Source organism: Chiloscyllium punctatum, chromosome 32 (genome assembly GCF_047496795.1).
Source record: "Chiloscyllium punctatum isolate Juve2018m chromosome 32, sChiPun1.3, whole genome shotgun sequence".
NCBI classification, from domain to species: Eukaryota; Metazoa; Chordata; class Chondrichthyes; order Orectolobiformes; family Hemiscylliidae; genus Chiloscyllium; species Chiloscyllium punctatum.
In genome coordinates this window covers 17951986-17979051 of record NC_092770.1, presented here as the reverse complement: position 1 = coordinate 17979051, position 27066 = coordinate 17951986, and the positions used below count along the sequence as shown (strand labels likewise).

At 43.0% G+C, this 27066-nt stretch overlaps 1 protein-coding gene across 1 annotated transcript; it reads right to left on the bottom strand.

Moving 5' to 3' along the window:
* Positions 1-1193: 1193 nt before the first annotated feature.
* On the bottom strand, positions 1194-27066 carry LOC140458310 (carbohydrate sulfotransferase 1). The gene is made up of 3 exons (XM_072552709.1): positions 26843-27066; positions 23985-24164; positions 1194-2599 (listed from the first exon to the last, which is right to left on the bottom strand). The coding sequence occupies exons 2-3, from the start codon at positions 24130-24132 to the stop codon at positions 1485-1487; spliced, it is 1263 nt and encodes a 420-aa protein (XP_072408810.1). The 5' UTR covers positions 24133-24164; positions 26843-27066; the 3' UTR covers positions 1194-1484.

The window sequence follows — 27066 nt, the reverse complement described above, 5'->3', positions numbered from 1 at the left end:
TGGCCCAACATGTCCACACTGACCCTCCAAACAGTAACCCACCCAGACCCATTCCCCTACTCTATATTTACCCCTAACCTGCACATCCCTGAACACTATGGACAAGTTAATATGGCCAATTCACCAATAGCCTGCACATCTTTGGATTGTGGGAGGAAACCGGAGCACCTGAAGGAAACCCACGCAGACACAGGGAGAACATGCAAACTCCACACAGTCAGCCAAGGCTGGAACCAAACCCAGGTCTCTGGCGCTGTGAGCCACCATGCCCCCTGATTAGGGACAGGTAACAAATGCTGATCCAGCCAACGATTCTCTTATCTTGTAAGTGAATAAAAAGGAACATGATATTTATTTTAGCATTGATTTCCATTGCCGTTTCTAGCCGCATCAGCTCACACAAAACAGCAGATAATAAATACACTTTGCCATCCACCCATTCCTGGTGAAAACACAGCCACATGCAAATAAACATTGGATTTAACATCAATCCTTTTTAATTGAAACAAGATTACAGTCAGAAGATGCACCCTCCCCATCTCTGAGACTGAAATCACCAAGTACCTTGTGTTTGAGTTCTCTCTCTCTTACCAAAATAAAACAAAATCTTTTATTTGCACATCTGAAAATACTGCACACATCATCAATTTCCTTAAATGGTGTGTCCTGTTGGTATGGAAGCCTCAGCTGTAAAGCAGGATCCTAGTAACAGTTCAGAGATAACAGACAAGTTTATGAGCTGTTGTAGGGAACCATCTTGAGCTCATCTTCCCCAGAGCTCCACTCTCTTTCTCTATCCTAATTGCGCTCTCTGTCTATTACTCTTTCCTCATCATTCTCTTCTCCACTAATCTCTTGCGTTTCCTCCCTCCTAAGGTTGCCTCACTACCTCACTCCTTTTTTCTCTCTCTGATTGCTTCTCTCCTTAATTTTCTCTCTCTTTCTCCTATTCAGCTAATCTCTCCTCCTCTCCAAACTCTCTCTCTCCTTTCTAATATCCATGCACTTTCTTTCTCTCCATCACTCATTTACTCTTTTGCTCTTCTTCCTTATCATTTTTACTGTCTCTCTCTCTCTTCTCATCCTACCTGTCCCTTTCTCCCACCTAATCTGTCCCTCTCCCTTCAATCACCCTCCCTCCTTTTCGATTACTTCCTCTCCCGCCCAATTCCTCACTCCCTCTTTCTCTCCATTCTCGGATTTCAGTCAGTGCTGCTGCCAGGGATTCAATCAGCCCAAAGTTGTTCCCACGGACTGGGACATTTTTTTTCTGGAGTCCAACTGGAGCCAGAGGCTGTAAACCCAATGGGTCCCCGAGGGCCAAGTGTGGGTGTGACTTGGGCCACCAGTGTGTACCACCCTGAGCCCAGCCCGATATCCAGCCACAGCTCCTGGCTCCTCCTCCTGCACGGGCATCCCTCGTCTCCTCATTTCTTTAGGAGGTCGTTAGTTAAACGTTCTTATTACAGCTGCACAGTACATGGCTACAGGAAAGGAGCAAAAATCTTGGGTTCCACCAAACTGTTGGAGAGGTTCCGCAAATCCTTCAGCGACTGCACCAGTTGGTAGCCCAGTTGGTTCAGAGTGTCATTGCAGAGCTGTTGGACCGTCTGCACAATCTGGAAGGAGAGGTTGAGCCTCCAGTTTTCTGCCGTGGCCGACGAGTTCCTTGTGGTTGTGTACTTGTAATTCCTTGTTGAGCCACTTGTGGCCCTCGTGTTGTGAAGTATCCATCTCTTAACCTGACTGTCCACATCCAAACCAATGAAGTGGTAAATCTCAGCGGTCTTTTTGAAAGGTTCCCTTGCCAGCTCTTCATATCTCACCAACATGTACTTGCCCCGCAGCCAGGGTGGTCTGCTTAACCCCGTGCCTGCCGAGTTGAGCAGGTCGTTGCAAGTGGTCGCTATTTGGGACAGGTCCACGCTGTGCGGCTTTCTGCCGGTGGCGTTCCAGATTTTCCAGGCTCGGAAATTTTCCGTGAAGGTGCCCATCCTGGAGGCAAGTATCCCCCTGGGGTCTCGGACCAAGTGGATGATCTTCAGGTCGAGCCTGGGGTCATCACTCAGGAGGCGGATGTCCTTGATCTCAGGTATCCTGACGGTCTTGATGGCCACGTGAGGGTGTGCCCGACAAACCTGCGATGCCAGGGTCAGGTTCAGTGCCCTGCACCGCCTGGCACAGAGATACTCAATCACCTCCTTGGAGCCCCGATCCCAGTGGCAAAGTGGGGGCTCACACAGAGCATTGCTGGCCCCCCTCCGAAAAAACGCGGTGGTCTCATGGTCCCTGGGCGCAGGCTTCATGTAATTCTCCAGGAAATTCAGGTTACAGTCATACAGGTTGCTGAGCAAGTCCCTGTGTGCCCCCAGGAGAGCCCGTCTATCCAATGTGTTCCTCACCCTGGTACTTGAGTTCGCAAACACCTGTTGCACATGATAGAGAGGCTCATACAGATAAAAGATAGCAGGGTGCTGATTGAACAGCTGTCCTAGGAAGGAGGATCCACTCCTGGTTGTGGCAAAGATCAGGATATGTTTCCTGGTGGGTGTCTGGTCATTCGCTTGTGGGCCAGTCATCCCAGAGCAGCTACTAACACCTACAACAGAAGAGGAGAAAGGTCACATACTGTTGGCAGGCTTCGGTGTGTGGTTATGTTTTGTACCCAGCAAAGGAATATCTGGCTCAATAACTGCCCCCCGTGTTCCTTGCAGCTGTGTTTAAAGATGCCTGTTAATCGTTTATTTTAGGACAACCACAACCAGTGTCACAGCACTCCAGGTGAGTGGCACTGCTCAGAATTGTACCCAGTGATCCAAACCTACATTCAGCGATCCAATTTTGAACCATTGCCCAGAGCTGTACCTAGTGATCCAGATGTGAATCAATGCCCAACTGTCCAGTTCCTTAAAAGTGGTATTGTAGGCAGACAGGATACTGAAGAAAGCATTTGGTACAATTGCCTTTATTGGTCAGTCCATTGAGTATAGGAGTTGGGAAGTCATATTGTGGCTGCACAGGACATTGGTTAGGCCACTTCAGGAATACTGCATTCAATTCTGGTCTCCCTGCTGTAGGAAGGATGTTGTGAAACTTGAAAGGGTTCAGAAAAGATTTACAAGGATGTTGCCAGGGTTGGAGGGTTTCAGGTTGGAGAGGCTGAATAGACTGGGGCTGTTTTCCCTGGAGCATCAGAGGCTGAGCGGTGATGTCATAGAGGTTTGTAAAATCATGTGGGTCATGTTTAGGATGAATAGCCAAGGTATTTTCCCAGAGTAGGGGAGTCCAAAACTAGAGGGCATAGGTTTAAGGTGGGAAGGGAAAGATTTAAAAAGGATCTAAGCAGCAACGTTTTCATGCAGACAGCAGTGCATGTATGAATGAGCTTCCAGAAGAAGTGGTAGAGGCTGGTACAATTACAACATTTAAAAGGCATTTGGATGGGTAAATGAATAAGAAGGGTTTAGAGGAATATGGGCCAAATGCTGGCAAACTAAATGACAATAATTTAGATATCTGATTGGTATGGTCATGTTGGACCAAAGGGTCTGTTTCCATGCTGTTCAACTTTATGACTCCATATGCGCTCAGTTCTCCAGATGTGTATTTCCCAGTGCCCAGAACTATACTCCAAGTACCAGCAGTAATCATCCTAGTATCCAGAATAGCACCTGGTGCTGTGGTTGTAACTGCAAAAGTATTCACAAAAGATTGATAATGAGGGGGCAGAGATTTAAAATAATTTATAAAATAAGTGAAAGCAATGTGAGGAAAATCTTTCTCACACAGTGAGAACTCAGGCCTGGAATGCACTACCTGATGATGCATTCAATCAGGACATTCGAAAGGGAATTAAATTCTTATATGAAAAGGAACAATGTGCAGGGTTAGGGGAGAGAGCAGGAGAGTGATTTTAAGAGATCAATTCATTTGGAGAGTGGGTGCAAACGTGAAAATAGTTTACATTAAATTACAAAGCCTGATAGCACTATGTATGCTGTTGAGAAAGTATTAATCAAGAAATAAAATAATTTCATCACAAAGGCAAAGAAATAAATTTGGAGTTTCAGGCAAATTGGATAAATGAAAATTATCAGAATTAGTTTGGAAGCATGAAAGGCAATTTCCTTGAACTATTGTTGAACTAAACTGGGAAGAAGGCATTTTTAAAGTTCTCTGTAATGAGACAGGGTTAATTAGTAACTTAATCCTTTGGGGAAGAGTGAGCATATTATGATAGAATTTCACATTGAGTTTGAGTGGTTCACTTAAACTGGAAACTAGAGTATTGAACGTAATGATAAAGCCAGTTACATCGACATGAAGTACACGTACGGTAAAGTAGATAGATAAATGGAATTAAAATATTGCATCAGAGGTAAGAGGTGTGTTACATTTAAACAAAAATTTCATAATTCTCAACATTAAAGGATAAAAATACCGAAGGGAAATGATCAACCTTTGGCTAACTAAAGAGGTTAAGGACAACATTGGATTATAAAGAGAAGGTTTATAATATTGTCAAAGAGATTTGGAAGTTCATGGAGTGGGGAATGCACTAGCAAGGGATGAGAGATGCATTTAACCAACCAGAGAGACAGCAAATGCATTCAGAAACTTCACGGAGAATCCAAAGAGGTGACGTTGGGGCATTAGAGCCCGTCTCCCCACCCCTCAGGACTACTACACTGACTTTTTCAGTCACCTGAGAACCTGTCAAACTGGAACGGAAGTATGTTACCCATGATCCCAAAGAACAGTTTGAGAAGATGACTAAATGCAAGTTATTTTCTCTAATGTATCAGTAGGCCTGCTGTATCATCGGAGAATTCCAGTATACCTGTTGCACGTAACTTCACTCTCCAAAAACCCTCTTTCTGGGTTTTGTTATTCCCACTGCCAGCCCCCAGACATTATATTACCAATAACATATTCAGTTTTTTAAAGTGCTTTATTCCAGAAAGTGTCTGGAAAATATTTCAGTGACTGCGACAATTGTCAATAAACTGTGTCCCTGGTTTATGAGTCACTGAATCCACAGGGAATCATGTATGCAGTGGGCAAACTGTGAGACTGAAATCTAGATTTTGAACCAGTCCTCGCTCTCATCCAGCTCACTCGTCATCAAATGTCACCTTGACTAAATGGGGCAAGTTGGAAATAGAAAGGTTCAGCAGCAAATGAAGTTTCATCTTTCCGTTACATCTCTTTAAAATGACAAACAGTCATCTATCTGTTCTGCAGACACGGAAGAGGTAATGGTGCATTGAGCAAGATTACTCTGTGAATCCTTCATCCTAGTGAGCAGAAAAACAGAACAGCCTTTCCCTCTGGGGTTTCTGGCCTATCAATGAAATGGCAAGGGGACCTAGACCCTTCCTATTCATATACTCATCTAAATGCCTCTTAAATGTTGTAATTATGCCAGCTTCCACCACCTCCTCTGGCAGCTCACTCCATACACGCACCACCCTCTGTGTGAAAATGTTGTCCCTTAGATGTCTTTTAAATCTTTCCCCTCTCCCCTTAAATCTATGCTCTCGCCCCCAGGGAAAAGACTTGTTGATTTACCCTACCCATGAACTCCATGATCACCCCTCAGCCTCCAACGTTCCAGGGAAAACAGCCCTAGCCTATTCAGCCTCTCCCTAGAGCTCAAATCCTCCAACCCTGGCAACATCCTTGTAAATCTTTTCTGAACCCTTTCAGGTTTCACAATATCCTGCTTGGTCACTTCAAAGGGCTAATAAGAATCATCCACATGGCTATGGGTCTGGAGTCACAGGGAGCTGAAAACAACAGGCTTCCTTCTCCTCTTACGCCTTTGACCTTGAGATATTTTCTATGTTAAAGGTCCTCTAGAAAGGATGTCAAACCTCACCTGTCAGCCTTAATGTGCAGCTACATAAATCATCTAAACTCAAAAGGCTAGACTATCCATACAAATCAACCTGTCGTACATTTCCAGCAATTGCTGCTTTCTTTAAAAAAAAGTTGAATCTGCTCTGGTGAATTAGTTTTATGACATTCAATATTTACATTAAATTTTCATAGAAAATCAACTACATCGAAATAGGCAGCATAAATAATCCACATTGCTCGCACACTGACAACATCCTTCTCTTCATAATGATTACAGCTAAGTCTGTGTGGTTTATTTTTGCTTCAACTTTGAAATGTCATTCTTGAGATTGGGTTCATTGATTCAAATTTCAAAGGTCTTCCATATATATATAGATATATATCAGCTTCACTTTGATCTAAAGAACTGTCTTGTCCCACCATAGAATTGCATGTGGTTTAACACTGACAGCAGAATCTGCACCAGTGACCTTCTGTAAATTAACACCAGGAATTTGTCAAGTAATTTCTCCTCAATATAATTGAGTTTTTCAACAAAGAATTTGGCTTGCAAAAATCTCCCACGCTGGTTAAAAGTGAATGAATTTGTTTGATTTTACTGGAAAATCAGGGAGAGCCAAGAGAATTGGAATTGGAGTTTGACATGTTAAGTACAGCATGAGGCCATTCCGTTCTTCAAATCTGTTCCACCGTTCAATGATTAGAGAAACATTGGACTCAGGAGCAGGAGGGTGTTATTTGCTCCCTTCAGCCTGCTCCATTCAATCACTGATTTGATTGTGGTGTTAGCTCCAACTTCCTGTCTCTACTCAATAACCCTTGACTCCCTTTCCACCAAAACTCCAACTAACTTCAGCCTTGCATTAATCCAACGACCCGGCCCTAACTGCTTTCTGGGTGAGAGAATACCACAACTAACAACCCTCGGACAGAAAATATTTCTGCTTATCTCTGTCCTAAGTGGGAACCTCTTATTCTTAGATTGTTTCCTCAAGTTCCAGTCTGCCCTTTGTTTAAGTTAATGGTTCTGAAAGGGTTAGTGTTGGAGACTGCATTCACCTCCACCCAGCCTGATGACATCTTGGGTACGAACAAGAGGAGACTAGCTCAAATTCTAATGGAGACAGACGTATTATCTCTGGCTTCTAACAGTCTTAGCAATTATGTTTAAGTGGCCAATGTGCCTTGTACTTGATGGAAGACAAAATGAGAAGAGAAGGTCTATTGAGATGAGTGATGATGGCAAAAGTGTTTCTTGTGGCCATGTAAAACCAGCAAGTCAAAAGAGGCTCAAGCATATTCAACTCCAAATAAAGAGTTGCCAAAAATATCCTACTATTTATCAGTGCATTGAAGGATGGCCAGACTGATTGTTGAGCACACAGGATGCTCTCTTTTGACTCATTTTAGATTAGATTACTTACAGTGTGAAAACAGGCCCTTCGGCCCAACAAGTCCACACCGCCCCGCCGAAGCATACCCACCCATACATCGACCCCTTACCTAACACTACAGGTAACTTAGCATGGCCAATTCACCTGACCTGCACATCTTTGGACTGTGGGAGGAAACCAGAGCACCCAGAGGAAACCCACGCAGACACGGGGAGAACGTGCAAACTCCACACAGTCAGTCGCCTGAGGCGGGAATTGAACCCGGGTCTCCGGCGCTGTGAGGCAGCAGTGCTAACCACTGTGCCACCGTGCCGCCCACTAGCATTTTGACTCATAAATGGTTTACTAGCTTATGACTAAAGGTTTTAGCTCAGTTGGCTAGATTGATGGTTTACAGTGCAGTGTGATGCCAACAGCATGGGCTCAATTCCCATCACCAGTTTGAGGTTACCGTGAAGGACTCTCCTTCTCAACCTCTTCCCTCGCCAGAGGGCTGGTGGCCCTCAGGTTAAATCACCACCAGTCGCTTCACTCTAATGAGAGAGTAGCCACCATGGCCGGGTAAGACTAAGGTGATGCAATAAAAAAAACTGAAGATTAGTTGTTCCAGTTTCCCTTTGGGAAGATGTCTTGGAAAGGATACAAAGGGGCCATTTAGGCACTATCAGGCATATAGTCAGTCAACAGTGTGATGGTCAGAAATCTGTCATTACACAGGATTTTGGGAGGATGGTCAATGGACCTACCACCACTGAAGAAAACAGATGGCAGCAACCAACTATATTTGTGAGAAGGTGCAAATAAGGAGAAAAAGAATGAGCAACATAATTCACTTGAGCTCACTGAGGAATCTTTAACGAAAACTGTCCAGACACCAAACAGTACAGCAAACAAACTGATGCAGTAGATTTCAATTTGGTACTGGCTGATGAGCTGACATAAGCTCAACAGCAGCATTTCAGTCGTTTATCTTCTGGAGAAGAATTATTGGTACCATTGACAGTGATAATGCTGAGGAACGAGCAAACTTTCAGCAGCACAACTAAGGATGTGAAAATGGCTAGTCCGTCAACAAGCCTTCCACAGAGGGCAAATTAAAGACATACAGTCATAGAGTCATAGAGCTGTACAGCATAGAAACAGTCCATGCTGACCATGTTCCCAAACTAAACTAGTCCCACCTGCTTGCGTTTGGCCATACCCCTCCAAACTCTTCCTATTCATGTTCTTATCCAAATGTTTTCCCTCAACACCATTTTCCCATGCAATCCCCAAACCTTTTGATATCCATGTGTATCTTAATTCCATTCACTCACATTGGCTCCACATATTTAATGTTAACTCTCAAAAATCTATTGGTTTCAGATTTAAAATCAGATTCAGTTAACCTCTATTGCTTTTTTATGGGCGAGAGTTCTGCACTTCCACCGCTCCGTGTGTGAAGAAGTTCTTGATAGGCTATGCCCACATTGTCTTGGACTCCCCAACCCCCCAAAAAGGGTTTCTTTTTATCTATATTTTCAACACTAGCTACTTAATATAATTAATTGGCTGTAAAATATTTTGGGACATCTTGCATTCGTGACAGATGCAACACAAATGCATTTATATCTTAATTTTCTGCTTTTTATTCTTTGTCTTTGCTATAAGTTCTTTCTAAAATCCAAAATATCTCAAATGACTCACAGCCAAATCCTTTATATTTCAGGAAACACAAACTGAGCTTATATTGGCATAGCACCAGTGATGATTATTTGCAGAGTAGAATCTTTTGAACTTCATAGAATCCCAAAAGTATAGAAGCAGCTATTCAGCCCATCAGTCCACACGAACCCTCCAAAGAACATCCATCCAGAATGACTCCCCTATCCTATCCCTGCATCTCCCATGGCTAATCTGCCAAGTCTGCACATCCCTGGACACTTTAACATGGCTAATTCACCTAAGCTGCACAGTTTTAGACTGTGGGAGGAAGCCAGACATCCCAGAGGAAACCCACGCAGACACTGGGAGAATGTGCAACCTCCACACAGACAGTCGTCCCCGAGGCTGGAATCGAACCTGGGTCCCTGGTGCTGTGAGGTAGCAGTGCGGACCACTGAGCCAATGTGCCACCCTAACTTCTTCACAGGGCATGGCCACTGCCAAAAGGCTGCATTGAGTCATTCCCTCATTATTATGAACTAGTTTGAGTGGACACAGTTTAAGACACCTACCATCAAGGGCAAGTATTAGGACATTTCTTTTCTCCCAGAGGATTGTTAGGGGAGGATTATGGGATGGGGAAACTGAGGCATAGACAGGAAAACAGAGTTGAAGCCATTACCAGAACAGCAAAGATCTTATTTAATGATAAGATTTCCACGTGTGCAGAGGCTGTAAATTTATTGGAAGCTTAAAGGAGCCTTTAAAATTAAAAGATAAAAACATTTCGACCGCTGCAATTGGGTTTTTGTGATAATCCTTCCGTCTACATCCTCACGTTTTCTAGTCCACAAATTATTGAAATTATAGAAATATCAACACAAGGGAAATATGAGCATTTCAGCATCAGTGCTTGCAACTGGCAGGATGGTAGAAAGCAATCTAATTCAGTTTCAGCAATGTTCATCCTACAAATCCTAAATTCCTATTATAGAGCAAATCTCAGACAATGAATGAGTCCAATGTGTAGATACCATTTTAAAACAGATACTGGAACCAAATCAGTAGCTGTAATAATTATCCAATTAAGAATGGTGTCTTTCTGTTTCTTTCAAACACAAGAAAGAGAAGCAAGGGTAATTCATTGAACCCCAATTCATCACTCAATCAGATCAAGACTGATCTTCTACCTCCATACCATTTTCCTGCACTATCTCTATATCCCTTGATGTTCTCAATATGTAGGAATCTCTGTCTTCAACAAACTCAATAACAGAGCTTCCACAGCTCTCTGGGATATGGAATTTCAGAGATTCATCATCCGATGAGTGAAGAAATTACTCCTCATCTCAGTCCTAAATGGCCTACCACTTATACTGAGACTGTGTCTCCTGATTCTAAACATACCTTCCCAACCAGGGGAAACATCGTTCATGCATCCACCCTGTTGAGCCTCTAGTAGAAATTGTATATGGTTGAATGAGAATGAACTCTCATCCTTTTGAACTCCAGTCTGTTTAAATGATCCTAATAGAGGATCCCTCCACCTCAGGATTTAGTTTGGTGAACATATATCGCACTCTCTCAATGAATAAGTATATCTTTCTATACGTAAGGATACCAAAACTGCACACAACCCTCTGGGTGTGGTCTTACCCAGGGTCTTTATAACAGCAGTAATTCACCTTTACTTCTTTACTCAAATCCTTTTGCACTAATAACCAACATATCACTTGCCTCCCTATATGCTTGTTCTACTTGTATGTTATCTTCCAGATTTTCCCAGCAAACCAGATATCTTCATTTTTTTCTACACAGTATTCCATCTGTCAATTTTTTTGCCCCACTCACTAAGCCTTAGATGGAGGGTGGTTCGTGTGTGGAATGAACTTCCTGAGGAAGTGGCGGCTGTGGGTACAATTACAATGTTTAAAAGACATTTGGATAGGTACATGAATAGGAAAGGTTTGGAAGGATGTGGGCCAGGAGCAGGCAGGTGGGACTAGTTTAGTTTGGGGTTATGATCGGCATGGATTGATTGGACTAAAGGGTCTGTTTCTGTGCTGAATGACTCTAAGACTCTCCAAGTCCTCTTGAAGTACCTTTGCATCTTTCTCATAACTCACACTTCCACCCAGTTTATTTTGTAATATGCAAACTGAGGAATATTACCTATAATTGCCATATCCAAAACAAATTCCTTAAATTGTGAATGTTTAGAGCCCAACTATTGATGCATGCAATATCCCACCAGCCAAATTGAAAATAATCAATTTTTCTCACTGATTTCTTACCATTAACTAGCTCACAATCTATGCCTGTACATTTCCCCAATCTCTTGTGCTCTGATTTTAATTTCTAAATGTACAACATTTACTAGGTCTCCTTAATCTATTCTTCTAGTTATATGTCCAAAAAGGTTTGTTAAGCATGATGTCTGTCATCAATTCACATTGTGGGCGGCATGGTGGCACAGTGGTTAGCACTGCTGCCTCACAACGCCAGAGACCCGGTTCAATTCCCGCCTCAGGCGACTGACTGTGTGGAGTTTGCACGTTCTCCCTGTGTCTGCGTGGGTTTGCTCCGGTTTCTTCCCGCAGGCCAGGTGAATTGGCCATGCTAAATTGCCCATAGTGTTAGGTTAGGGGTATGGGTGGGTCGTGCTTCGGCGGGGCGGTGTAGACTTGTTGGGCCGAAAGACCTGTTTCCACACTGTAAGTAATCTAGTCTATGCCCAACGCTAGCATACTTACTTTTATTTTATAAGTTCTAGCATTTTCCACACACTGGATGTTAAGTAAACAGGCCTGTAGTTCCTTTAACTCTCTCCCTACATTCTGAAACAGTGGGGTTAAATTTGCCACTCTGAAATCCTCAGGAACCACACTATCCAGCATCTAGAGAATTGTGAACGATGAATACCAATGCATCAACAGCCATCAGTTCCAACATGCTGGGATATAGGTGATCACATCCAGGACATTTTTATTTTTGAGGAAGTAGCCAAGGAAGTTGATGACAGTACTGCAGTTGATGTAGTTTATATGGATTTTAGGAAGACCTTTAACAAGATCACACATAGGAAACTGATAAAGAAGGTAAAACCACAGGGGATCCAGGGTAACATGATAATTTGATCCAAATTTGGCTTAGTAGCAGGAGACAGGGGGTGGTGGTAGAGGCTAGTATCATACCACAGGGATCAGTGCTGGGTCCCTTATTGTTCGTGATATGTATAATTGATATCAATGAGAATGTGGGGTGGTGGGTTTGATAGGTAAGTTTACGGATGACATGAAGATTGCCCTGGTGATTTACAATGAGGAAGAAGGTTACAGGAAGACATAAACAGATTGGTCAGGTGGGAAGATCAGTGGTAGATAGAATTTAAACCTGATAAATGTGAGGTGATGCACTTTGGAAGAAGTAATAAGGAAGTACTCAATGAATGGTAGGATATTAGGAAAGTCAGAGGTACACACCATAAGAATTGGAGCAGAACTAGGCCATTCAGCCCATTCGTTGATTCGATCGTGGCTGATATGTTTCTCATCCCCATTCTCCTGGCTTCTCCCATAACCTTTGGTCACTTCCTAACCAAGATACTATCTATCTCTGTTTTAAATACAATCAGTGACTTGGTTTCCACAGCTTTCCATGGTAATGAGTTCCAAAGATTAACCATCCTCCTGTTGAAGAAATTCCTCCTCACTTAAGTTCTAAAAGAGCGTCCCTTCCCTCTGAGGCTGTGTCCTTGTGCCCTAATCTCTCCTACTAGTGAAAACATCTCCATGGCCACTCAATGCAGGTCTTTCAGTATTCTGTAAGTTTTAATGAGATTCCCCCCTCATCCTTCTAAACACCATCGAGTATTGGCCCAGTGTCCTCAATGGATTCATTATATGACAAGCCTTTCATGCCCAGGATAATTTGTGTAAATCCCATCGGGACCCTCTCCAGTGCCAGAATATCCTTCCTTTGATACAGGACCCAAAACTGCTCACAATATTCTAATTGCTGTCTGACCAGTGCCGTATGCAGCCTCAGCAGTACATCTCTGCTCTTTATTCTCGTCCACTTGAAATGAATGCTAACTTTGCATTTGCCTTCCTGACAACTGAACTTGCCTAGGCAAAAATGAGGACTGCAGATGCTGGAGACCAGAGTCAAGACTGCAGTGCTGGAAAAGCTCAGCAGGCCAGGCAGCATCCGAGGAGCAGGAAAACCGACATCTCAGGCAAACGTGCCTGTTAACCTTTAGAGAATCTTGAACTAGGACTCATAAGTCCTATGTACTTCAGATTTTCAAAGCCTTTCCCCATTTAGAAAATAGACTACACCTTTATTCTTCCTACCAAAGTGCATAACCTCACACTTTCCCACATTGCATTCCAGAGGGATTTTAGACTGCTTGTCCACAAATCCTTGAAGGTGGCTGGGTAAGTTAATGGAGTCATTAACAACTATATGGGACCCTTGCCTTTATCAGTATTGGAATGTGGTGCTGGAAAAACACAGCAGGCCAGGCAGCATCCAAGGAGCAGGAGAATCGACGTTTCGGACATAAACCCTTCTTCAGGAATTCCGAGGAGCAGGAGAATCGACGTTTCGGGCATAAGCCCTTCTTCAGGATTCCTGAAGAAGGGCTTATGCCCGAAACATCGACTCTTCCTCTCCTCGGATGCTGCCTGACCTGCTGTGCTTTTCCAGCACCACATTTTTCAACTCTGGTCTCCAGCATCTGCAGTCCTCACTTTTCTCCTCCTTTATCAGTTGAGGCACAGACTATAAGAGCAGGGAGGTTATGGCAGAGGTGGAGAGAATTTTCGTTTGGCCACTGCTGGAGTATTATGTGCAGTTCTGGTCACTACAATCTAGAGGACATGATTGCACTGGAAGTGGTACAGAGGAGATTTACCAGGATGTCACCGGGGATGGAGTGCTTTAGCGATGAAGAGAGGCAGGATAAACTCAGGTTGCTTTCTTTGGAGCAGCAAAGATTGAAGGGGGGATCTGACTGAGATGTATAAGATTAAGAGGGAGGTGGTTAGGGTGAATAGAAAGCAGCTGAGCCCTTTAGCTGAACTGTCAGAAACAAGGCAGCACACTTTAAAAGTGAAAGGCAAGAGGTTTAAAGGGGATTTTTAATTTAGAGGGTGGTGAGAATCTGGAACACACAGCCTTGGCGGTAGTTGAGATGGGTAACCTCACAACCTTTAAACAGTACTTGAACGCACACTTGCTCCTCAGATGCTGCCTCAACTGCTGTGCTCTTCCAGCACCACTAATCCAAAATCTGGTTTCCAGCATCTGCAGTCATTGTTTTTACCTAGCACACTTGAAATGTCATAGCATTCAAAGCTATGGGCCTAGTGTGGGCAAGTGGGACTACTGTAGACTTAGCACAGTTTTGGTGGTACACACTTGACAGGTTGAAGGGCCTCTTCTGTACTATATGAAGCTTTGATTTTATAATTATTATACTTTAGGTCCCATTAAAATCTCTGGTGCTATCTGTTTCACTAATGTTAATATTGTTTACACTGGTCCCTAGGTTCTTCATGACAGTAAGGATTTATTCTCTGTCATTTCCTCACTCCCCATTATAAATTCTCCAGGCTTTGCTTGTAAAGAATCCTTGTTTGTTTTAGTTCATCGTTTCCTTTATCCATACCTACAGAAATGTGAATACTCCGTATTTATAATTCTCAGGAGTTAACTCACATATTCTATGTTCCTTTTCACAATTTTTTATGTGGTCATTCTTTGCAGAGTTATAAAATACTCCCAATCTTCAGATTTACATTATTTTATACTAATTTTATAGGTATTTTCCTTTGATATAATATTATCCTCGATTTCTCTTGCTAGGTACAATTTCCTTGCTGGAGTTTGAAAAATTAAAGGAATTATTTTTAGTGTAAACTATGATTTGTTCTTCAAATGTTAGATGCTGCTTGTCAACCATCATACATTTCAATGTTGTTTTTTAATCCACCAAAGCCAATTTGCCCTAGCACACTCATAATTTCCTTTGTTTAGATTTAAAACCCGGCTTCTAATTGAAATATTGCTTTCAAACTTAATGCAAAATTCTATCATCATATAAATCTAACACCTTTCATAAATGTTCCTTTATAAGATTATTATTTAGCCCTTTTTCATGGCACAATACTAGATCTAAAATAGCCCACTCCTTCATCAGCTCCCCTATGTGTTGCTCTAGAAAGCCATCTCACATTTCATCGAAGAATCCAACATTAGTTGTAATTAGGTTTACCAAATCTCTATGCAGTGTCAGAATTCCCACGATTATTTGTTTACCATTGTAACTCCCACCTCTAATCTCCTGATTTATCCAATGATTTACCTTATTATTGCTGTTTGGAAGCCAAGAAACAACTTCCATCAGCATGCTTATGCATCTCGCTGTTCTTTCTTCTACCCAAACTGATTTTCCATCTTCAGCTTCAGAACGTAGATGAACTCTTACTACAGCACTAATTGTTTTCCCCTTCTTTAAGTAACAGAGCTAATCCACCACCTTTTCCCAATTTCCTGTCCTTCCTAAAACTCAGCTTTGGTTTTTTTGTACCCACAGCTCTGTAAGGGCTATTCGGCAAAACATATGTGCTTCTATTTAAACTGACAACTCATCTGTTTTGTTGCAAATACTGCAAAAACCTACTGTGCGCTTCATTATACTACCTTTTTTGTAAATAATTCAGCGGTGGTTCTAAGTTGAACTTGTTGACCATATAATAATGATATTGGCTGTAGATGAACTAGAGACATTGGTGATAAAGTTGACTTCGATCCATTAATTCAATAGCAGTTGGTGGAATTTCTTAATCCCACTAGTATAAATAAGGCAATAGGATCAGCAACTGGAAAGCACAGGTGTAAGATAATTGGCAAAAAGGCTAGAGGGGGAGCTGAGGTGAATTATTTCAGACAGTGACTTGTTACAATCTGGAATCCACCGCCTGAAAGAACATGAGAATGTAAGAATGCAAAAATATAAGAATTTGAAGCAGGAGTTGGCAATTCAGCCCCTGAAGCCTGACCTCAACTCCATTCTCCATAATCCTTTAACCCATTACTAATTTAAAAATCTGCCTGTATTTTCCATCCACAGCACGCTGGGGGAGTGAATTCTGCAGATTCATGGCCCTTTGAGAGAAGTAATTTCTCCACATCTCTCGTTTAAATCTGTTACTTCTTTGACTCCTACCATAACCTCTCATTCCAGATTACCCCTAATGAGGAAGCAGCTTTTCTATATCTACTTTGTCAATCCCCTTGAGCATCTGAAATACCTCAGTTAGATTCCCTTTCACTCTTCCAAATTCCAGAGAGTAAAGATCTAAATCTCACTTCATAAGACAATCCTCTCATCTGTGGAATCAATCTTATGAACATCCTCTGAACTGCCTCTAATGCAATTAATATATCCCTTCTCAAGTAATGCCAAAAATGTACACAATACTCCAGGCGCAGTTTCACTAATGCTTTGTACAATTGCACTTCCCCATTTTTGAATGCTATTCCTGTAACAACAAATAATAAAATTCCATTTGCCTTCCTTATTACTTGCTGTACCTGCATACTAGTGTTTTGCAATTCATGCATGAGGTCAGTCACGTCCCTCTGCACTGAAGGACTCTGAAATTTCTCTCCTTTTTTATAATAAGTTGTCTTTCTATTCCTCTGACCAAGATGGATAACCTCTCACTTATCCATGTTAAACTTCATCTGCTAAATTTTGGCCAATTCACCTCACCTACGTATCTCCATTTGTAAATTTCTTATTTATTCATTGCAAAATACTTTCCCACCTATGTTAGTGTCATCTGTAAATTTGACTATCGTACTTTCTATCCAAGCATCCAACTCACGATTGCATCGAAATAGTTGAGGCCAAAGGACTGAACCCTGTAACCGCTCATTACAATTTGTTAACCATGAAAAGACCTATTTATCCCAACTCTCTGCTTTCTGATGGTAAGCCAATTCTCCAACTAAACTAATAAATTACCTCTAACCCCATGTGATCTGCTCTCATGTATTAAACTACGTCTGGCACCTTATCAAATGCTTCTAGAAATCCAGATAGACAACATTTACAGGATCCCTATTATCTTGTTTGTTACATCCCAAAGCCTTTTTTGTTACATCTTCAAAGAACACTAACAAATAGTCAAATATGATTCACTCTTCATAAATCCATGCTGACTCTGATGGATTGCATTTTGGGACTTTTCAAAATTTCCGGTTATTACTTCCTTAATAATGGATTCTAATGATTTTGCAATGTCACATGTTAAACTAATTGGTTTGTAGTCTCCAACTTTCTGCCTCCCTCCCATTTTGAATAAGAGTGTGATAATAACGTATTCTATTCACTGGAACCTTTCCTGCACCCATGGAATTTTGGAATATCATCAGCAATGGGTCCCCTAACTCTGCTGCTGCCATTTCCTTGAAGACCCGAAGATGTAGGCCATCAGGCCTTGGGGACTGTCTGCCTTCAATCCTACTGGTTTGCTCAGTACTTCTTCCCTCATGATGATGATCGTTGTAAGTTCCTCACTTTCTATAAGCTCTGAAAGGACAGTGGAAGCAGATTCAACAGCTATATTAAAAGGCAATTGGAGAACTATGAACACACAGAGTAGGAGCAGATTGCTTAGATCCCCAGGCCTGTTCTGCTGTTCAATACTAGAAGCAGGGGGGAATGGATTTGGAAGGCTATTTGGAAATAACAAGAGAGTGAAATAAATTGAAAGCTCTTTTTAAGCAGCCAGTCTCTTTCCATGCAGTACTGTGAGTTAGAAAGTCCCATGTTCAAGTCCCACTCCAGGACTTCAGCACAGAAATCCACATTGGTGCTCTAGAATAGTGTATGGAGTGCTGTGGCGCAAAAGGCAAAGTCTTTCAGATGTTAAACCAAGGCCTAGCCTGTCATTTCCAGAGAATGGAACATGATATTGCACAATTTCAAAGCAGAGTAGGGAGTTGTTAAGTTGTGTACCCTGGCCAATATGTATTCCTCAATCAATATCAAAAATAATCACCAATAAAGTACCTGATGAAGCAGCAGCACTCTGAAAGCTAGTGCTTCCAAAAAAACTTGGAGAAAGTGAGGACTGCAGATGCTGGAGATCAGAGTCGAGAGTGTGATGCTAGAAAAGCACAGCAGGTCAGACAGCATCCAAGGAACAGGAGAATCAACGTTTCAGGCAGCAGCCCTTCATCAGGAATCATTCCCAAAACATTGATTCTTCTGCTCCTCGGACGCTGTCTGACTGGCTGTGCTTTTCCAACACCATACTCTCTACTTCCAAATAAACCTGCTGGACTATAAGCTGGTGTTGTGTGATTTTAACTTTGTCCACCCCAGTCCACCACTGGCACCTCCACGTCATAATCAATCTGGTCTTTATCGCATTGCTGTTTGTGTGGGTTCACTCTCTGCTGAGCTGATGTGTTCCCTGGTCTGCCCTGAGCTCTTCCCAGGACAGAACTGCAATTTGTGTGCCACGCTTGCTACAGTGCAGCAATGATTCCACTTCAGAGTATTTCGTTGGCTGCAAAATATCTTGAGATGCCCAGTGATCATGAAAGGAGGTTCATAAATGCAAGTCTTTCTTTGTACCTCCACAGTTCTGTGAAACAGGTACACTTAAAAAGGCACAGGTCCTAAGAAACATACTCTGCGGTCAATTGAATCAAGCTTCAACTGACACACAGAATAAAATCTCAATTACAAGACCAGTTCTGTCCACCTCAACTTCCTAAATCATTTCAATATGCTCAATAAAATCAAGACCATGCTGAATTAAAAGTTGTGATTCCTGATCGATTCAAAGAAGCAGCAGATATTTTTCCCCCTTTATTCTTTCAGGGAATGTTGGTAGTACTGACATGGCAAGTATTCTTTTTTGATTAGATTCCCTACAATGTGGAAACAGGCCCGTTGGCCCAACAAGTCCACACCGACCCTCCGAAGAGTAACCCACTCAAACACATTCCCTAAACCGTATTTGGCCTTCAATTGAGTGTCCTGTTAGGCCATTTCAGAGGGCGGTTAAGAGAGAACACCTTGTTGTGGAACTGGAGTCACAAGGAGGCCAAACCAGCAGATTTGCTTTCCTACAGATCGCTAGTGAATCTGATCAATCTTTACAATCATGGACAACAGTTTCATGGTCATCATTAGCTTTCAAATGCAGATTTATTAATTGAATGTAAATTCCACCAGCTGCTGTGAATCTGTGTTCCCACGGCATTAGCATGGTACTTCGAATTATGAGTCCACTGACATTACTGTTACGATCCCAGTTGATGGCACAACTGTACAAGCCAGATCCTAGAATAAAGTATGGCTTGATACAGCAGTTTTCGTTTTGCTAGTTAGTTAAAGTGGTGGTTAGTCACTGAATTATATATATCTGAAACCACAGATTTTCTTCATCAGCAGAACAGATGTTTATTACACAAAAGAATGAAAGAAAACTAATCAAACTAAATATAGAAGACAGCTAGAAATATCTAAAATAAACAGTAAATTAAAGTTTCAACCTGTTTCTCAACATTAACCATTATGAAGACTCAAGTCCAGAGAAATTACAACCCCTACCTCAACTCCTTAAGTTTCTGCTTAACTAACTCCTGACAATTCCTTTGCTGTGGAGTTTGGAGACAATTTAATGAGCCCTTTCAAGTCTGGATACACAATCTTTTCACACATCTGAGAGCCTAAACTTTCCCAGTTCAATAACCTGCAGACTTCTCACCAAACTCTCCTGATTTAGAAGTTTCACAGCCATCTGGATAGCAGTAACAGGATAGGTCAGAGTCAGCATGGATTTATGAAGGGGAAATCATGCTTGACTAATCTTCTGAAATTTTTTGAGAATGTAACTCTGAAGATGGACAAGGGAGATCCAGTGGATGTAGTATACCTGGACTTTCAGAAAGCCTTTGATAAAGTCCCACATAGGAGGTTAGTGAGCAAAATTAGGGTATTGGGGCAAAATACTGACATGGATTGAAAATTGATTGGCTGACAGGAAACAAAGAGTAGTGATAAACAGCTCCCTTTTGGAATGGCAGGTGGTTACCAGTGGTGTGCCGCAGGGATCATTGCTGGGACCGCAGCTTTTCACAATGTACACTAATGCTATGGATGAAGGTATTAAAAGTAATATTAGCAAATTTGCTGACGACACAAAGCTGGGTGGCAGGGTGAAATGTGAGGAGGATGTTAGGAGAATACAGGGTGACCTGGACAGGCTTGGTGAGTGGATGGATGCATGGCAGATGCAGTTTAATGTGGATAAATGTGTGGCAAGAACAGGAAGGCAGATTACTACCTAAATGGAATCAAGTTAGGTAAAGGGGCAGTACAACGAGATCTAGATGTTCTTGTACATCAGTCAATGAAAGCAAGCATGCAGGTACAGCAGGCAGTGAAGAAGGCTAATAGCATGCTGATCTTCATAACAAGAGGAATTGAGTATAGAAGCAAAGAGGTCCTTCTGCAGCTGTACAAGGCCCTGGTGAGACCGCACCTGGAATATTGTGCGCAGTTTTGGTCTCCAAATTTGAGGAAATTTGGCTATTGAGGGAGTGCAGCATAGATTCACGAGGTCAATTCCCGGAATGGCGGGACTATCTTACGCTGAAAGATTGGAGCGACTGGGCTTGTATACGCTTGAGTTTAGAAGGCTGAGAGGGGATCTGATTGAGACGTATAAGATTATTAAAGGATTGGACACTCTGGAGGCAGGAAGCATGTTTCCGCTGATGAGTGAGTCCCGATCCAGAGGATACAGTTTAAAAATAAGGGTTATGCCACTTAGAACAGAGTTGAGGAGAAACGTCTTCACCCAGAGAGTGATGGGGGTACGGAATGCTTTGCCCCAGAAGGCTGTGGAGGCCAAGTCTCTGGATACTTTCAAGAAAGAGTTGGATAGAGCTCTTAAGGATAGTGGAATCAAGGGTTATGGGGATAAGGCAGAAACAGGATACTGATTGAGGATGATCAGCCATGATCATAATGAATGGTGGTGCTGGCTGGAAGGGCAGAATGGCCTACTCCTACGCCTATTGTCTATTGTTTATTGTCTAATGTTTCTGCTGAGATGACATGTTGCTTGGTCTGCTCTGAGCTCTTTCCAGGAGAGAAACTGACCTTACTTCTGAATTTAACTCTGGTATCTTTTGAACACAGTTGAAGAATGTGCTCAATCCTAGACTCTTTTAAACTGAAAGAAAAGGTGACCGCTTTATTTCTTTATATCATAAACACCTTTCAATTGGACCTGAGGGCTCCATGGTCACTTGCTTTCTGACAAATGCTGAATTTTATCACTATTCCTTCTGCAACCTTGATTTTGTTGTTAAAAGAAAACCCTTTACAGAAATAACTAACACACACCTGCCTCCATTTTGAAATTCAAATTCCATAATTGATATTAATACATATACGCCATTGCCTCCTCATAATTTAACATACTTCTTCAGTTAACAGCAAGAAGCTTTAAATCTTCAAATGTGCTTTGGAATGGAGATTTGTATCTAATCACCACTCTTCACATCCACTTCCTATAATCCCTTCACTGGTTTGAGACCTTATTTAAATCCTCAATCAGCCCCTCTCCAGATGGTTATATTTTGCTAACTTCAGGGTTTCAAGTTTGAAAAATACAGCCTCACAGCTTGTGTGACATTTTATAAAAGCATGTACTCATTACTGGATATTGCATTACCCATAATTGGAGCTCGCCAAATTATCAGATAATTACCAAAAGATTGCTAGAAAAAGCATTAATTGTTTTGTTGTAGTGGGAGTTGTAAAAGGGTTAATTAACTTGCTGCATTATTTTATCAACTGACGTTTACTGAAATCTCAGATATAAAACATGACTGTAGATGTTGATGTTCGACAGCATTGTCATCCCTGAATCCACTGTTGAGGTCATGGTGTTACCAGTGACCAGACTTTGAACTGGATCGGCCATATAAATACAGTGGTTTCAACAGAAGTTGGGAGTTCTGAGTTGAGTAACTCATCTCCTGACACCCCAAAGCCTTTCCACATGTACAAAGCAGAAGACAGGAATGTGATTAATTAGTTTTCAATTAACTGGATGAGTGCAGCTTCAACAACATTCAAGAAGCTCAACACAATCCAGCACAATGCAGCCACTTGATTAGCAACACTCTATTCCCGATGAAGGGCTTTTGCCTGAAATGTTGATTTTCCTGCGCCTTGGATGCTGCCTGACCTGCTGTGCTTTTCCAGCACTTTTCTGATCTAAACACTCTACCACTGTCAATATTCATATCCCTCAACCACTGACACACCGTTGCTGAAATGTGTACCATCTACAAGATACACTGTAGCAGCTAAGGTCCCTTCGACAGCACTTTCCTAACCCAAGACCAGGACTATTTGGAAGGACAAGGGCAGTAGATAAATGGAATCACCACCATCTTAAAGTCCCCTTCTGGGCTCCTCACCTCCTGACCTGGAACTATATCAATGATTTCTTTTGTCACTGGGTTAAAATCCCAGAGCTCCCTCTCTATCGCAACAATGGGAGTCCCTACACCCCCAGCGCCTCAGTGACTCACAAAGGTGGCTCATCATCATCTTCTCCAGAATACCAGGGATGGGCAAATAGATGCTTGAGCTAGCCAGCAATGCCCATGTTCCAAGAACAAATAAAAAATATTTTCTCCAGTCCTTCTCTGGTTGTAAAGATAATTCAGAATAATGACATTTTGTAAACAGAACATTGAACATGGCCTCAGGAGCTTTTGGGGAGGGATGAGGAGGAGGGGGAAAGTGAGGGGTGGACTGAGTCCCAACTTTCCATAACTTTTTGTGTGATGATTCCTGTCATCCCTGTGAATTATCTTCCTCTAACCCTGCACTATAAGTCACAGTATTTCTCCATCTAACCCTGTTGAAACCTTTTACCATTTAACCCCCTGATGAGATAGCCACCAGTGATTCATCAAGGTACAAATATGCTGACTGTAGATCACAGAACACCTACAGTGTGGATGCAGGCCATTCAGCCCATTGAGTCGACACCAACCCTCGGATGAGCATCCCACTCAATCCCTGCAACCCTGCGTTTCCTAGTCAGCTAACCTGCACACCCTGAATAATTTGGCATTCCCAATCCAACTAACTAGCGCACCTTTGGACTGTGGGAGGAAACCAGACACACAGAGGAAACTCACACAGGCACAGGGAGAGTGTGCAAACTCCACACAGAGAGTCGCCTGAGGCTGAAATTGAACCCAGGTCCCTGGTGCTGTGAGCCACCCTTTCTTTAAAGGTTCACTATTGAATCTGCTTCCACTGCCCTTTCAGGCAGTTACTCCAACTCTTAACAACTCACTGTTAAAGATGTATATTTAGAAAGTAGCACTTTGAGCAAGTGACCACCATGATAGTAGAAGTCAACAAGTATGGTCAGCAAGTTAATTTGCTCATACATTTGGTGAGGGACTAACTAACCCCAGGACTATTTTCCCTATGAGTGCCTTCACTGATTGCAAATATTTGTTGCCATTGATCTGTGACTAACCTGATTATTTGGGTAAGATTTGTGACCTCCCTAACCTCTACCAAGTCTCAATTAGAAGTTACTGGCACAAGCCAGACAAGTGTACTCTACCCATTCCAGCACAGACATGACTGCATCCAAAAGGGTCAGCTCCGAGTTGGTTCATGAAGAGAAAGCTAAGTGCCAATCCCATTCACTGATATTATCACAGACTTCCAACAGCTCCACTCCTGATTCTGCCTTCCAATTTCCCATTTCCAATCCTTATTCACCACTCCCACACCCCAATCCTCAATACACATTCCCAATCCTCATTCCTCATTCCCATTTTTCATTCTCAATTCACCATTCCCATTCCCCATCCTTAGTCCCCATTCCTCATTCTCAATTCCCTTTCATAATGCCCTTTTCCCTGCCCCCAATTCCCCTTTTCTCATTCCTTATTACTTATTCATAATTCTCCACTGTTCTGTTCCCCAATCCTATATATTACCTCTCCACTGGGAGTGACAGTGTTTCCCAGGCTCCGTGCCAGGACAGCGAGAGTTGATGCTGGCAGTCAGGGATCGGATAGCTGTGTACTGAATCCCTAGGGAAGCACAGACCAGGAGAAGGATGGTTTTCCAAGAGCACTCCATCATTGCGATATTACATCACAGCCACAATCTTCTCACTGTCCAACAATAGGAGAGGAATTAGACACTTGATCAGTGATCAGATTAACCCTAAGTTTCCTTTCAGAGAGACAGAGACTCCTTGAGAGATTAAATAGATCACATGTGAAATAGATTCCTGGACAACTATACCAACTTTTGACAATGAATGGATAATTATTATTTTAATTTCAATTTAATGAGATATAGCAGGGGAAATCTTAACACAAATTTCATAGCTGAACTTGACTGAATGTTGTTTAAATGTACTGTTAACAAACTCAGTAACTGCTGCACATTGTGAGACCAGATACATCGAAAAACAAGTACAGTTTAGAATCATACACAACAGATAGTTATTGATAAATAGGTTTGCGGTGGGATCTGCAGGCGGTAAGTGACATTGCCTGAGCAGGTAGGGTAGGGCTGAGAAAGGAAGGATTGGGAGAGACAGAGAGGGTAAGGGTAAAGATGAAAGTGGAGAGGAGGCAAGGAGAGAGAAGAAATGGCTGAGTGGGGAAACAGAGAGAGGTAAGAACAGAGGAGGGAGAGGCTGAGTGATGGAGAAGGGCGGGGAGAGTGGCTGAAGGGAGGGGCAAAGAGAGGGAGAAAGCTCGAGAGGGGGTTGCATTGGGAGGGAGGAGTGGCAGAGAGAAGTGGCTGATAGAGGGGAGGCCAAACTGCAAGGGATGTGTAAAGGGCGGAGGGGCTGAGAGCAGGATGCAGGGAGCAGAGAAAGGACAGGGTCAGAATGAGAGGGAAGGTCTGAGAGAGGTTGAGAAATCAGGAGTCGGTGGAGAAGTTGTGCACGACAACAATAACCTGCATTTCCATAGCAGGTTCAATGCAGTTAAATGCCCCGGTTGCCACATTATTATTCTATTTGTTTTTGGTAATGTGCATGTCACTGGCAAGGCCTGTATTCATTGCCCCTCCTTTGCTGCCCTTGAGAAGGGCAGTGTGAATCTGAACATAAAGCAAGTCTATTACTACCTGCAACTAACTCAGAAACTGTTCTTGATCACAAACACCAGCCCTGCCAGTTCAATTCAAACCAGTTACCTATACATCCTGACAGCCACACAGACACCAGGATGTCAGGGTCCCTGTGTGTCTGCATAGTCTGACAGTCCCAGACATGTGTGCATGCACACTGACAGTCTGGAGATTTGTCTGCACATTCTCTGACAGCTCAGACACTGTAAGCACTCTGACAGCTAGAGTACGTGTGTACACATACACACTGACAGCCCTAGACATGTATGTACACACACACACTGACAGCCCTAGACATGTACACACACACACACTCTGACAGCCCTAGACATGTACACACACACACACTGACAGCCCTAGACATGTATGTACACACACACACTGACAGCCCTAGACATGTACACACACACACACTCTGACAGCCCTAGACATGTACACACACACACTCTGACAGCCCTAGACATGTACACACACACACACACTGACAGCCCTAGACATGTACACACACACACACTGACAGCCCTAGACATGTATGTACACACACACACTCTGACAGCCCTAGACATGTACACACACACACTCTGACAGCCCTAGACATGTACACACACACACACACTGACAGCCCTAGACATGTACACACACACACACACTGACAGCCCTAGACATGTACACACACACACACTCTGACAGCCCTAGACATGTACACACACACACTCTGACAGCCCTAGACATGTACACACACACACACACTGACAGCCCTAGACATGTACACACACACACACTGACAGCCCTAGACATGTACACACACACACACTCTGACAGCCCTAGACATGTACACACACACACTCTGACAGCCCTAGGCATCTATATATACACAAACTCTGGCAACCCTAGGCATGTATATATACACATATACTCTGACAGCCCTGTGCATGTATATAAACACAGACAGACAGCACTAGGCATGTGGATATACACACACTTGGACAACCCTCGGCACGTGTATATACAGACACTGACGGGCCTGGGTGTATGTGTATATACACACACACTCTTGACCAATGGCCTGGAGACTGGCAATGTGGAGACTGTGTCCACACTTTAACAGTCTAAGAACTGTGTGCATACAAACTGTTGGATGGGGATCTGTTGTACACATTCTGACAGCCTGGGGTTTGTGTATATGCACACTGACAGCCTGGAGACTGTGTATACGCATTCTGACAGCCCAGGGATTGTGTATATGCACACTGACAACCTGGAGATTTGGACACAGTGCCCAATTCATGTGCCCACTCTCTGAGAATATCTCTGCTCTCCAGCCTCCCCTGCTCCGGTTTCAGTCAGTGCCGGACCCTGTGACCGGGAGGTGGGGAAGGGCCGGCCGCTCGGGGACGCTGAAGACCGGGTTCTGCGAGGTTCCTGTCTCTGTGAGCAGAGGGGAGTGGCTGGGCTATGGAGAAGAGGGTTCAAATCCCGGGCTGCGGGAACTGCTTCACTCTCCCCGTTCATTTACCAACAGGAAACAAATTCCCCGGGGGGTTGGTTTATGCTGCCAGAGCCTCTGAAAAAGGAATAACTGAAAAGAGCGAGCGACTCCCTCTTTTACAAAAAAAAATCCTCGGAGTTTTTTTTTGGGAAGTGTGCGCAGGACCAAATACTTTAAGAACTTCAAGACACCCTCCCCTTCCCAAACACTCACCTCTCTCTCTCTGGATGAACACACTCCAGCAATATCAGCGTCAGACTCCTTCCAAAGGATCCATTGCTCAGTCTGGGCTATATTCCCCTATATTGTTGGGATGTAAGAGGCTCCCTGTCTGGTAGCATCCCCTGCAGCCCTGAGCGGGGGCTGGACAGGATTTGAGGATTCACCTCTCCAGTTATCCCCCTCTCTCTCTCTCTCTCCCTGCCTCCTTCCCCAGT

Excerpts from the sequence above, each read along its gene's own strand:
- LOC140458310 (XM_072552709.1), bottom strand. The coding sequence starts at position 24,132 with ATGATGGAGTGCTCTTGGAAAACCATCCTTCTCCTGGTCTGTGCTTCC. Across the intron at positions 2,600-23,984 it reads CTGTCACTCCCAGTGGAGAG|GTGTTAGTAGCTGCTCTGGG; the intron begins GTAATATATAGG and ends CTTCTGTTGTAG.